Source organism: Solanum dulcamara, chromosome 3 (assembly GCF_947179165.1).
Source record: "Solanum dulcamara chromosome 3, daSolDulc1.2, whole genome shotgun sequence".
In the NCBI taxonomy this organism is placed as follows: Eukaryota; Viridiplantae; Streptophyta; class Magnoliopsida; order Solanales; family Solanaceae; genus Solanum; species Solanum dulcamara.
Genome location: NC_077239.1, coordinates 82069094 through 82081505, shown reverse-complemented (window position 1 = coordinate 82081505; position 12412 = coordinate 82069094). Strand labels below are relative to the sequence as shown.

General features: G+C 30.5%; 1 protein-coding gene across 1 annotated transcript; it reads left to right on the top strand.

Annotated features, from left to right (window-relative positions):
- The first annotated feature begins 9029 nt into the window (after positions 1 to 9029).
- Positions 9030 to 12324, top strand: LOC129883378 (pirin-like protein). The gene is made up of 6 exons (XM_055958035.1): positions 9030 to 9339; positions 9583 to 9632; positions 9862 to 9929; positions 10386 to 10448; positions 10602 to 10705; positions 11561 to 12324. The coding sequence occupies exons 1-6, from the start codon at positions 9119 to 9121 to the stop codon at positions 12045 to 12047; spliced, it is 993 nt and encodes a 330-aa protein (XP_055814010.1). The 5' UTR covers positions 9030 to 9118; the 3' UTR covers positions 12048 to 12324.
- Positions 12325 to 12412: the final 88 nt, after the last annotated feature.

Below are 12412 nucleotides of genomic sequence, written 5' to 3'. Positions count from 1 at the left end.
CTTGTCCCAAAGAGGATTTTTATATTAGATCCATGAGGTTGAACGTCCTTTGCCCTGTCAAGGTATTAGACGGTTGTGGCAACGACAGTTTTAAGCGTTGTATCATCACTAGCTCATAAGTGATGGTTGTCAGTTAGAGAAACTCTCCAAGAGTAAAATGTTATATTTTTATATGTTGAGTTGGATTCTCTTAACTATGTTATATAAAGCATTCTTTTACACATATTTCATGTTTTATTGAGTTGAGTTATGTTCAGAGTTGAGCCCTAGAAGTTGAGTATCTTGAGTAAGTCTCCTTTCAGCTATTTTACATACTCGTACATTCCATGTACTGACACCATTTGACCTACATCATTTTATGATGCAGATACAGGTGACAGAGGTCCTCAATAGGTGCATCGTTGAAGACTAAACCCAGTCCAGCTTTTGGTGAGGCCTCCTTGCGTCTGGAGGACTTCATTTATATTTCTTTCATTCATTCTTCTTTTGATAGTCAGTTGAGGTAGCCATGGACTTGTCTTGGCACCTTTCTAGTATTGGGTTAGATGCTTCATGGACAGAGTCAGAGTTGAGTTAGATGGATTTCTTTCGGAGTTTGTTTTTAAAACTTAATTTCATTATTGAGTATACGACATTGAGTTACTTCATGCTTGAGAATTTTTCAGCATACTATTTCATTATTTATGATGCTTTGAGTGCCCACTTGAGTTGTTTGCCTTTTGAGTTATATTAAACCTTCCACTGAGAGTTAGATGTGTGATTGGACCAAGTGGTTCGTTTGGGGACTAGCAATGGTCTTCGAATGTCAGTCACGTCTAGGTTACCCTCCCGAGGCGTGCCACCAGCCTCCTCGAGTCACACTATGCCATTTTGGGCCAATTTCTTATCGTTTCTGAGCTATTTATAATCGGTCGTGGGGTACCCAATTCATTGGCAGATTTAATATCCACTACTCTCAAATAACTCATCTTTAATCTTGGATTCGGGGTCAAATGTTTAAAAATCATTTATACCCCTACGTCTTAATATACTTGCACATTTTGTTTTCAAAAATCACACCAAATAAACTTTGACCAATATTTTAACACATATTTTCTTTGATTTTTCTCTATAGTCTAGTTAAATTATCCAGCAGGGGCAGCAAAAAACATCCACCAGGGCCATTACCATGGCCAATTATTGGTAACCTTCACTTTTTAGGTGCACAACCTCATAAATCACTAGCCAATCTTGCAAAAACTTATGGTCCAATTACGCGTATAAATCTAGGACAATTAACAACAGTGTTCATTTCTTCATCATCCAAGGCAAAACAAGCCCTCAAAAATCAAGATCAAGCTTTTTCAACATATAGATTTATCCCTAATGCCGTTCAAGGACACAACTATTGTGAATTCTCTGTAGGATGGCTTCCTGTTTGTCCTCAATGGCGAACGCCTCGGAGAATCTTGAACACAAATATCTTCTCTTCCAATAGACTTGATGCAAATTAATATCTAAGGTCTCAAAAGATGAAAGATTTGATTGATTATTTTAACAAATGTAGTCAAGAACGTAGAGTTGTGGATATAAGTCAAGTGAAACTGAGGTGAGAGGGAACCACTTTCACCTTTCAATTGAAAGTTGTGTTTTGATTTAGGCATTTATTGCAATAGAAATTGAAAATGAAGGTGATTTAGTCATACTTATTTATAGATGGTAATTCCAACTCAAAGGCTCCAGCACCACCTCTAAGAATCGCATGTGCATGTCTCCCCTTCATACGACTCAAGTGACACAGGTATTTTTCTTCCCTTTGAATTTCAACTAACAATGTATGCCAGATATTAATTAACTTTGGAGATATACAAATCATATTTCTTGTATGTGTTATAAATATTTTGCTAATAAAACTAACATCTACATGCCTTGCATCATATTCTGTATAGGCATAGAGAAATTCAGTGATGGTCTTAAACTATAGTTGGATACGTAGACTCAAAACCTCATGCTGATCATGTATATATGGTTCACAATCTCAGTATCCATAATTATCATTTACTTTATCGGCAAGTACTTTCTCATTGTCAATGTACTGAGCTCACAATAAGGAGCTAGCAGTTTGTTGTCCTAACAATTTACTATTATTTAATATAGTATCTTATATATATATACATAAAAGAGGATCATATCCTGCTGATTGACAGCTTCTAAGGCCTACAAGCTATTTATCTTTCATTTTTTCCCCCCATTTTTTACAACCTAATTTTTCCAATCAAATTTAAGTTATTGCTCCCAAAAGTCACGACTAATCAATTAATAATCACGGCTTTCAGTTAGAAAACCCCAAAAGACACATTTACTCTCATCTCATAGGCTTTCTCCCCACTTGGTGATATTCACTGGTTGCAGCTTTGGGAACTATCAATTGCAACAGAGATTTCCTTCCGTTTCTTTCCTAAGGTTAATCTTTTGGCACTTTTCCTCTGATTTTCTTGCCTTTTTCTTCTAATATTGGGCCTTATGTTTTTTCCCTCCACACTTAGCAGCATTTGTTGGAGTAGATTTTTGCAATGTAAAAAACTATTGATTGAAACAGTGATTTTGTAAGTTTTATATGTTTTGCTCTTGAAGGTGTCTTTTTAAAAAAAATTTAAAAAAGAACAAGCTTTTTCTGTTAATTCAGGAAATTTGGCACAACAACGTAGTTCAATGCGATATAGAGGGAAAAAAAGTTACTATATAGAGTTAGTTGATAATCCACTAGATATGTAACTCTCCAAACGGGGACATTTATTTGTCTTTTTGAATTATCTTTCAATTCTAACATATTATTTTTCTCTGACAATTTTTGTCATTTGATATTATTAGAAGTATAGTTATCAAAAAATTATCACGAAAAATTAAATAGGATCTTTCTATATTGCTTTGATTATATAACTTTGTGCTATATTGGTATTATTATAATAACGAATGTGATGTGGATTTTCTGTATGCAAGAAGTGCACTTATCTTTTTTCTCCTTTCCTATAATATTTTTATTTCTTTAAGCTGATATTTGAAAAGAAACTACCTCTTGAAGAAGCAACATTTGAGAATCCAACTGTTACAAAGTCTGGAAGCAAAAGAAATAAACAATTGTTCTCACCATTACTACCCAAAATTCCTAAGACATATTGCTGTGAAGAAATAAACAATTGTTCTCACCATAACCCCAGTAAATAGTCATGATTCTATTTATTCCTCCATTGCTTCTTCTTTCCTTATTTCATGTCATAGTTATCCATTATTTTTCATCACTTAGTTATTGTAATTATGAAGAAGTATTATATATTGAACAACTATATTGTATAATGTTCTATTCTATGTTGTTTGGGCATCTCTAAAGATGCTTCTACACATGTGTTGGATCCTCTAAAAATGCATCACTTTTGGAGAATCTAGCAAAGAGTTCGAGCAATATAGGTTCTATTTATATATTGGTCTTCCCTCTTACCCCGCAATAAAAAGTTAGCAGGAAGTTGATTTGGTTGTATAAATTTTGCAGTTCTACACCAATTAATGAATGATAATATTTTGATCATGTTTGAGTTGGAAACTTTGCTTGTGTGTACGAACTTTTTTAGACTTATATGATTATTATTGATATATTGTTTGAATCTCAATTATTCAATCGATCATCAATTTTCACCGGGATTGTTTTCTTTTTTCATTTTATAAGATTTTGTACAAGATTTTATAGAATTCTGTTAACACATAACGTGACAACTTCATCTTATCTAAGTTGCTTATGGAGTTAGTAATATAGAAAGTGTTGGTGTTAATTGAATCCTCTTTTCCGCAATAGAGAGGACTATTCCTCAAGAACTTTATAATTTCTAAAAAAATATAAAATCATATGATGTGTTGCATATATTGATTACTTCGAATTTTTCATTTGTGTAGTTAGGAGCAGTTTTATAATCGCGCGAAACGCGAATAATTTTACTACTAATAAAAATAAATAATCAGACATTCAGCAATACACTTAATCCTAAATATTCTCAAAAAACTTATTTATTAGACTCCCAGTGGGATACCATACTCAAACCACTACGATCCAAATGGAATATACTTTTAAAATGGAAGATATACTTTTAAAATTGCACTAAACTTTATGTGGAATCCTCCCCACATGGTATCAACAAAGTGAGGATACAAGTCAACTCATGATAATTTATTAATATATGTCATTACTGATTTTTTTTAGTTGACCTTGTTTTCTTTGATTTCACGTTCAATATATGATATTTATATTAAAACTTTGATTAATTTTTATTCATGCTATATAAGGTTGATATATACGAAAATGTTGTCTAACATAATTGTTTTGTATATCTAAAACTTACATATTGTTTAATTTCAATTAAGTGTTACATGCTAGTGATTATTAGTAACTGTGGAAAGAAAAAATTGTGAATTTGCATTATTGTGGTAGAATACAAAAACAATGAAGACTTTAAAACATTCCTTGTAAAACTCAAAATAAAATGATCAGGGGAAAATTCAAATTTTGACTAGATAATATAAAGTCAAAAGGCTTGCCCAAAATGAAACCTGAAATCAATTTAATTTTTTCAGCTTTCCATTATATTATTTATTTATTTAAGCACTAAAATTTATCAATCTTTATTGAAAGCTGAAAAATTAAGTGCACGTTCAGAAAAGATTATGTTTGTTAGAATAACTAATTAATTGATCATAATAACAGATATCTAAAAATACCATAAATATCTATTTATATCAATATTTCTCGGACTTTTCAAGGATATTGTTATACTCCTTTCGAATCTTTAAAAAGGTATTATTCGACACACTTATAAACATTTAAATCTTTGAAAGTATGAGTAATGTAGATTTTAACCTCTGAAACCTACCCACAATAAGATTTCCTAACAATTTTCTATCCTCTTTGATGTTAAATATTCACTATTGAAAATTAAGTTTATGTTAAGACTTAAAATTATTTTACTTTCTTTCACTATCTTTTAATAAAAATGTTATACTGCTATATGATGAAGGAAAGTTTGGGTGTAATTGATAAATAAAGTTACGAGCTCGAGCCATAAAAATATTTTTTTACAGAAATATAGAATAAGATTGCGTACAATAGACCTCATAATAAATTTATTGAGATTTGACCCTTCTCCAAATCTCACGTATAACATGAGCTTAGTGCACCAAACTGTCGTATATTGCAACAGATAAGCTCATTCGTGAGCTATGCTTTATGTTTTAGTCTTACAGCAATATATAATAATTAGAACTCATTTTTCATGGTCAACGAATTGGGGAAGCATTATTAGACTTTTTTAATCCAAAACAATTTTACTGAAAATTCTTGCTCCTATTATACCATTAATAATATATATATGCATCGAGATTTTGATTCATAAAATATCAAAATGTAATAATACACAATAAATGAATATGAAAAATTCATTGAATGAGACAATGTCGACTGCTGAGAAATTGATTGTTCTGAAAAAAATATATTGTGAAAAAAATATGAACAGGATGGAGTAGATAGGATTTCACTATCTATTTAAGTTGATACAGTATTAAATTACTAAAAATTGAGTTGTAATACACAAATTAACTACTTCACAAATTATTTTAAAATTATGTAATATGGAAATATCTTACCTAAATCTTCTAGATGTCTTCCAATTCCATAATTGAACTCGAATATAAATAATGGTAAAAGAAAGAAAAGAAACATTAAATATTTAAAGATAGTTTCTAAAATATTTACTTTATAATTTCTTAAGGATACTTCTGTAAGATTTAAAGTTTTGATTCATTTTTAGAAATAAATAATTTATTTTAAAGAAGGATTAATTCGTCTTTTTGACCCCTCAGTTATGGGTATGCATATCATAAATCTTTTTTTCCTCTTTAAATCTCAATTAATATAATGTAACAAATGAACACTTTATAGGGCAATTTATTTTATTATTATAATAATAAAAGTGATTGTGCATATTGTAAGCATAATGTCAGCTGATACTGTCATTGTTGTTGTCACTATAGAGTCATGTCTAAATAACAAATTTTATAGTTTTGCTGACTATACTTTCCTGGTTTTTCTTATTTATATTTGCAGTTTTAATAAAATAATTTTTTTTAATATTTATTTCGTGGTTGCAGACATATAAAAGTATATGACAAAATAATGAATACAACAACAACAACCCAGTGAAATATCTCACATCGTGGGTCTGGGAAAGATAGAGTATATGCAGATATCAAGATAGGACGACTGTTTTCGGGAGACCATCGACAATAACAAAAATAATGAATACATGATATGAATATTCCATTCCAAGAGCCTTACAATTGTAGTTTTAATTAGTTTATCTATTCTTGATACCGTTATAATTATGAATCGGCATAATTTATTATTTTGGTTCAAACTTTGTTGCTTTCATATGTAGTTACTCACATTATCTTTACTTTATCTAAGTCTGTTAGTGCAGCTCATTTGTAAGAGATTCTAAGCGAGAAGCAATATTTGTGCTTTAAAAAATCTAATAAAGCTAGATATTAAACAAGTGATGTGACACCTTTTTTTGGCTAGAGATTCTATTTATCTTTTTTTTCCTTTTTTTTGATATTTTTTCTTATTTTTCTTAAATAATCTATTTTCAAAAATCATCTTCATAACTCACATATCTTCATCTTTATGACTACTTTTAATTAGTAATTAATAATATTAATGATTATCAAACCTTTCATCTTTAAAACCTCTTAGTGTGGAAGTTATATATACTCCACCAAGTAGTACAATATCTAACAAGTTCCTATTTTACCAAATGATCTTTGTCATTCATTTTGATGCAGGTAAGTTTTTTTTGCATTTCTTTTCTTGTACAACTTAGTTTTGTTGCTGTTTTTTTATTTTGCTTAGTTAGAAAATTGGTACTTTGATACAATTTATTTATCACATTTTTTTATGTAATTCATTAATGTGTAATTTGCCTGAGGATAATTATTTTTTACTATTGTTTTTTTCTTAAAATTTTTCTAATTCGATAGATGTAATTGTATTAATTATTTTTGGTGATTTATGGATGTGCTATTTTTGAAAGGTGATTATAATATTCAAATAACGTGATTTTTTTAATTGTTTCATCTGTTTTGGAACCTATAAGAAAAACTTTCTGTTTTGATTTATAATGAGGTAAAAAGTTATCTGTGTAAAGTATTTACATCAAATCTCGCTATATATATTAAAGCTAGATTAGGAGAGTTGATACAACATGCCTCATAGATTAAGGAAGGTGTTATATTTTTTCTCTTTTTTTGGACCTTTTTCTATTAACTTGTTTTAAATAATTTTCTCTTTCTTATTCATGCATCATTGTTTCTAAGAAGTTGAAAGGTCACGTCTTCGTCTTAATTAGACCATGCTTTCTTTGTTGTGTGTTTCTAAAAGTAGTTTTTACCCATTTTGTTTAATTATATTTAAAAAATCTATATATAATATAAAATTAGGCATAAACAAAGTGATGTAATACTTTTTTATGGCCTAAAATAATATTTATCTTCTTCTTTTCATTTTTTTTTTGAAATCTTCTTAGTATTGTGTTTCCCCCCTTCAAAATAAGTTTCTAAAAATGTTTCTCTTTTTTTCCTGTTTGTAATTGAAAAGTTTTAAAGAATTTATCAAATAGACTAAAGCACAAGTAAATAAAATCCAAAAATTTCAATTTTTAATTTTTCTGATTTATACTTTTGATGGTGATCCAATAAAGTGTCATATATATAAAACCTATTGATTCTTTCTTAATTGACGGATTAATCATATTTATTATAAATTAATGACAATTCTTAAATTCATAAGTTACAAACATTGTTAATTTGAACAAATGTTTTCTTTTTCTATTAAAAAGATAGGAGCAAAGCTATTATTATAATTATGTTGCGGCAGAATTCAATAATTTTGACTCAAATTCTTTAGATTATTTAAGAAAAAAATTATAATTCAAAATTTATTAACTAAAAATTGTGAATTAATTTTGGAAAATGAACATAGAACTTGCCAAATAAACTAATAAAGCTTGGTACAATGCCAATATACAATCAATAAAGAATAGAAAGGAGAAAAAGCACTATATCCCAAATATAATCCACAAAGTTTTACACTGTACCCATGCACATAAAGTTTATCCAAATTAATGCAATATGCACTATAGAGTATTATAAATGAAAAGTGCAAAACTGAGGATTTGCTTCTAGAAACTTTACCCAAATTAATGCAATTGTTTTAACTTTTGAAACACTTTAAACATTGAGAATCACATAATAATAAACAAGGAGAATATTTTGTATGTTATAAGTATTTTCTTGTAGGATTCGAATATCTCTCTCTATATAGGTGAAATATTCAGAACATTACGTTAATCAAATAATAATTATAACAATTGAATGGTAGAAATTTACATGAATGTATCTAGACATATATTTTGGTAAGTGCCACTTTGGACTTTTTTATAAGCTCAAAAGACATGCATGTATATTTTGCGTAGAGGGGGGAGTGCACAAATACTCGATTTTAGTATCACTATTTAAAATTATATTTTGAATTTATAGATTTTTGTGCACGTTCACTATTTCGCAATAACTTTTCATAAATTATGTTTAATTGAAAAATGTTTTTTTGGGGGTCCAAATCCTTCTTCAAAATTTGAAGCAAACCCCATATTTGGAAGAAATGTTAAATAGTGTATAGTAAATTTTTTTCTTTAAAAAAGATTCTCACTAAAGTTTTCTTTTAAAGATATTTTTTTCTCAATTTAGTAATTTCTCCCAAATACATTTGACTATCAAAAGGCCTTTTCACACAAAGGAGAAAAGCATCCATCATGATGACACAAGCCTGAAATCATCATATTTGAATATCCATTTACTAAAATCCAAAATAAATTAAAATAATAATTAAAAAAATTAGCTGTCTTTTTCAACATTCAACTTACAGAGTTCCCTCAATTTGAACCCCATTTTCAACATTCTAAAAACTTTCATATAAATAATAGGGGGAGATTGTTCACAAGAGACACACACACAAAAAAAATAATAATAATCAAGAATTGGTTATATGAGAGCTATTTCTGAGCTATTTTTAGTGAATTTTTTCCAATTTGTTAGAAATAAAAACATATCAAGAAAGCCCATTTCTTTTTCTATCAGAAATATTATTATGTCTGAATCAAATCAATATGATTCTTGTTTTGATAGACCAAGATTGGTGATTAAGAAAGTGTTGGCTAAACCTCAAAGTGAAGGGAATGGAGCTGTTGTTAGAAGAAGCATTGGAAGGTATTAAAAAATTTGGGATTCTCATATTTTTCACATTTTTTATTGTTGTTTCTAAATTTTATAATTTTTGTCATCTTGGTATTTTTCATTTTTTTCAATTTGGACAATAAAACAAGTAACTTTAAGAGGAATTTGTGTTTTGAAACTTTGACCTAGATGTGTTTTCTTGATTTTCCATATTGTAAAGTCTCTGTCTTTATGATGTATTCTTAGTGTTTTTGTTTTAAAAATTTGATCTTGCAGGCATGAATTGAGGAACCTCGATCCTTTCCTCATGTTGGATGAATTTTCAGGTATTGTTTTGAGTTATGTTGCTCGGACTCTCCAAAAATGTTGTATCAGCTGTGTCAGATTTTCCAAAAATGCATAGCTTTTGGAGTATATGACACACGTGACAATATTTTTGAAGAGTCCGAGCTACATAAGTCCTGAACATCTAACTGGAATATGTTGTTTATTTTTACTTAGTTTTTTTTTTTTTGATGCAAATGAAGTTGAAATAGTACTGTTTTATTGTTTCAGTTTCTGCTCCTGCTGGTTTTCCTGATCATCCACACAGAGGTTTTGAGACAGTAACTTACATGCTAGAGGTAAAAAATAATAATTATGTTGCATAATTCAATATCCAATATAATAGTACTTGAAAGGGCCAATGAAGGGTGGAAAATGAAAGGCGTTTTCTAGTCCCTTGAGGCCGTGTGTGTCTGTGTCACGAGTCACGACAAACAAGAGAATGAAAGTTCGCTTTATGTTGGATGCTCTTTAACCTCCCAATAATGATGGCTCTGTTGTCTTGGGATCCAAACCATCCAACGAAGAATAAGCAGAGAGCAAAGTGCCAAATGGCATGCGCTGTTGAATCCGTCGAATTGTTAACAGAGGCGGATGTAGTGTTTACTTAAACCGAATATTTTGAAACAAAACATAAATATATGTGTTAAATTACTAAAGTTTCAACGAACGTCAAATACTGAACTCATAATTTCAAAAGTAAAACGAGCACAGAAGATGTTGATAATGCTAATGTTGTGTTTTCATCTCCTTAGGGAGCTTTCACTCATCAAGATTTTGCTGGTCACAAGGGCACAATCAATACTGGTGATGTGCAGGTATAGAATATTCAACTCTTTAACATTTTTACTTACAAGCTATTTTGCTCATACCCTCAAAAAATGCATAACTTTTCGAGGATTCAACATACACCCGACAATATTGAAATTCTGGTTGCTGATACCTGTTTCCTTTTTTGGGTGATATCACAGTGGATGACAGCAGGAAGAGGTATAATTCACTCAGAAATGCCTGCAGGAGAGGGCAGTCAAAAGGGGTTGCAACTTTGGATAAATCTCTCTTCTAAGGACAAAATGTAAGTGATTTACACCAGCTGTCTTCTCTTTTCTATAGTCCATAGTAAAATTACACTATAGGAGGCTTTCAGTCTTATCATTCCTTTTGACCTATGTTGGTCGGATCTTCCTAAAATGCACCACTATTGGAGAATCCAACACTCATCCGTTGACATTTTTAAAAAGTTCAAGTAACACAGCTTTTGACATAACCCCATATGAATACTTTATACACCACCACTTTATTGTACTTGACTTTAGCATATAGTAATAAAAAATAATGTTAGCTCTTATCTACTTTTTTTGTGTAGGGGTAGGGGTGTTGTTGTTGTTAGTAATATACTAATATGCAGTATAAAAAGCACCTTTCTTTTTGCTAAGCTTAATATTCACTTTGACTCAATTCTCAAAGATTTGGCTCTTGAAATCAAGAACTATATATCCCAAATGTGACATCTAGACTTGTTTTAAAATTTTATGTATATCATCTCTAAACATCTCTAGTCTTAAAAAAGGCATTTTTGCAGCTTGCCTTAAAACTCACTTTGATTTAACCTGAACCAATATTGTCCCATGTTCAAATTTATAGCACGAAAAACAGACTTGGTGGCGTTCACACGTTTGATGTTGGATCACTTTTGCATTTTTAATTACTATGGTAGTTGTAAACTATGTTGCTCATATCCTCCAGAAATGCCGTCATGCCTGTTTAGGATCGTTCAAAAAATGCATAATTTTGGACTACCCAAAACGTGTGCGAAGGCCTTCTTGGAGGATCCGAGTAACATAGATTATAAAATATTCTAGTTCCGATATTGGTTCAATGTAAAGGAAAATGTGCTGTCTCTATTATTAAGTTGAAAATACAACTGCAGGATTGAGCCAAGGTATCAAGAACTGCTGAATGAAGACATACCAAGAGCAGAGAACGACGGTGTTGAAGTAAAAATTATAGCAGGTGAAGCGATGGGAGTCCAATCCCCGGTTTACACACGAACACCTACAATGTACCTCGATTTCACCCTACAGCCAACAGCTTACTATCATCAAGTCATCCCTGAGTCTTGGAATGCGTTCATGTATATAATTGAAGGAGAAGGCGTCTTCGGAATTCCGAATTCAGGTCCTTTATCTGCTCATCATTGCTTGGTTTTAGGCCCTGGAGAAGGCCTTAGTGTGTGGAACAAATCTTCAAAGCCATTGAGATTTGTTCTGTTAGGTGGACAACCTCTTAATGAACCTGTGGTTCAACATGGTCCTTTTGTGATGAACTCACAAGATGAAATTGATCAAACTTTTGAGGATTATCAATATTGCAAGAATGGTTTTGAGAATGCTAGATACTGGAGATCAGGGCACTGAAGAAATGGAGCTGAAATAATAACTATAAGCTATGTTGGTCGGAATCTTTAAAATGCAGATAGGTGTGTGTCGGATCCATCGAAAGTTGTGTATTTTTTGAGGATCCAACGCAGATGCTAGAGTACGAGCAACATAGACTATAAGCCACAAAATGCACCATTTTTATGTTTCTTTTTTTCTTTTCATAGATATCCTTACTAAAGAAATAATGGCTCAGTTTATCTTGATTTGTACTTTGAAAATTGTTTTAAGTTAATATTATCTATTCTTATTTCAATGTTGGGGTTAATAGCATTTTGGTCTCTCGGTTATTGAAAAATTCCGGTTTCTTTCTTCTGATATCTGACTAACATTTAACATTCAAT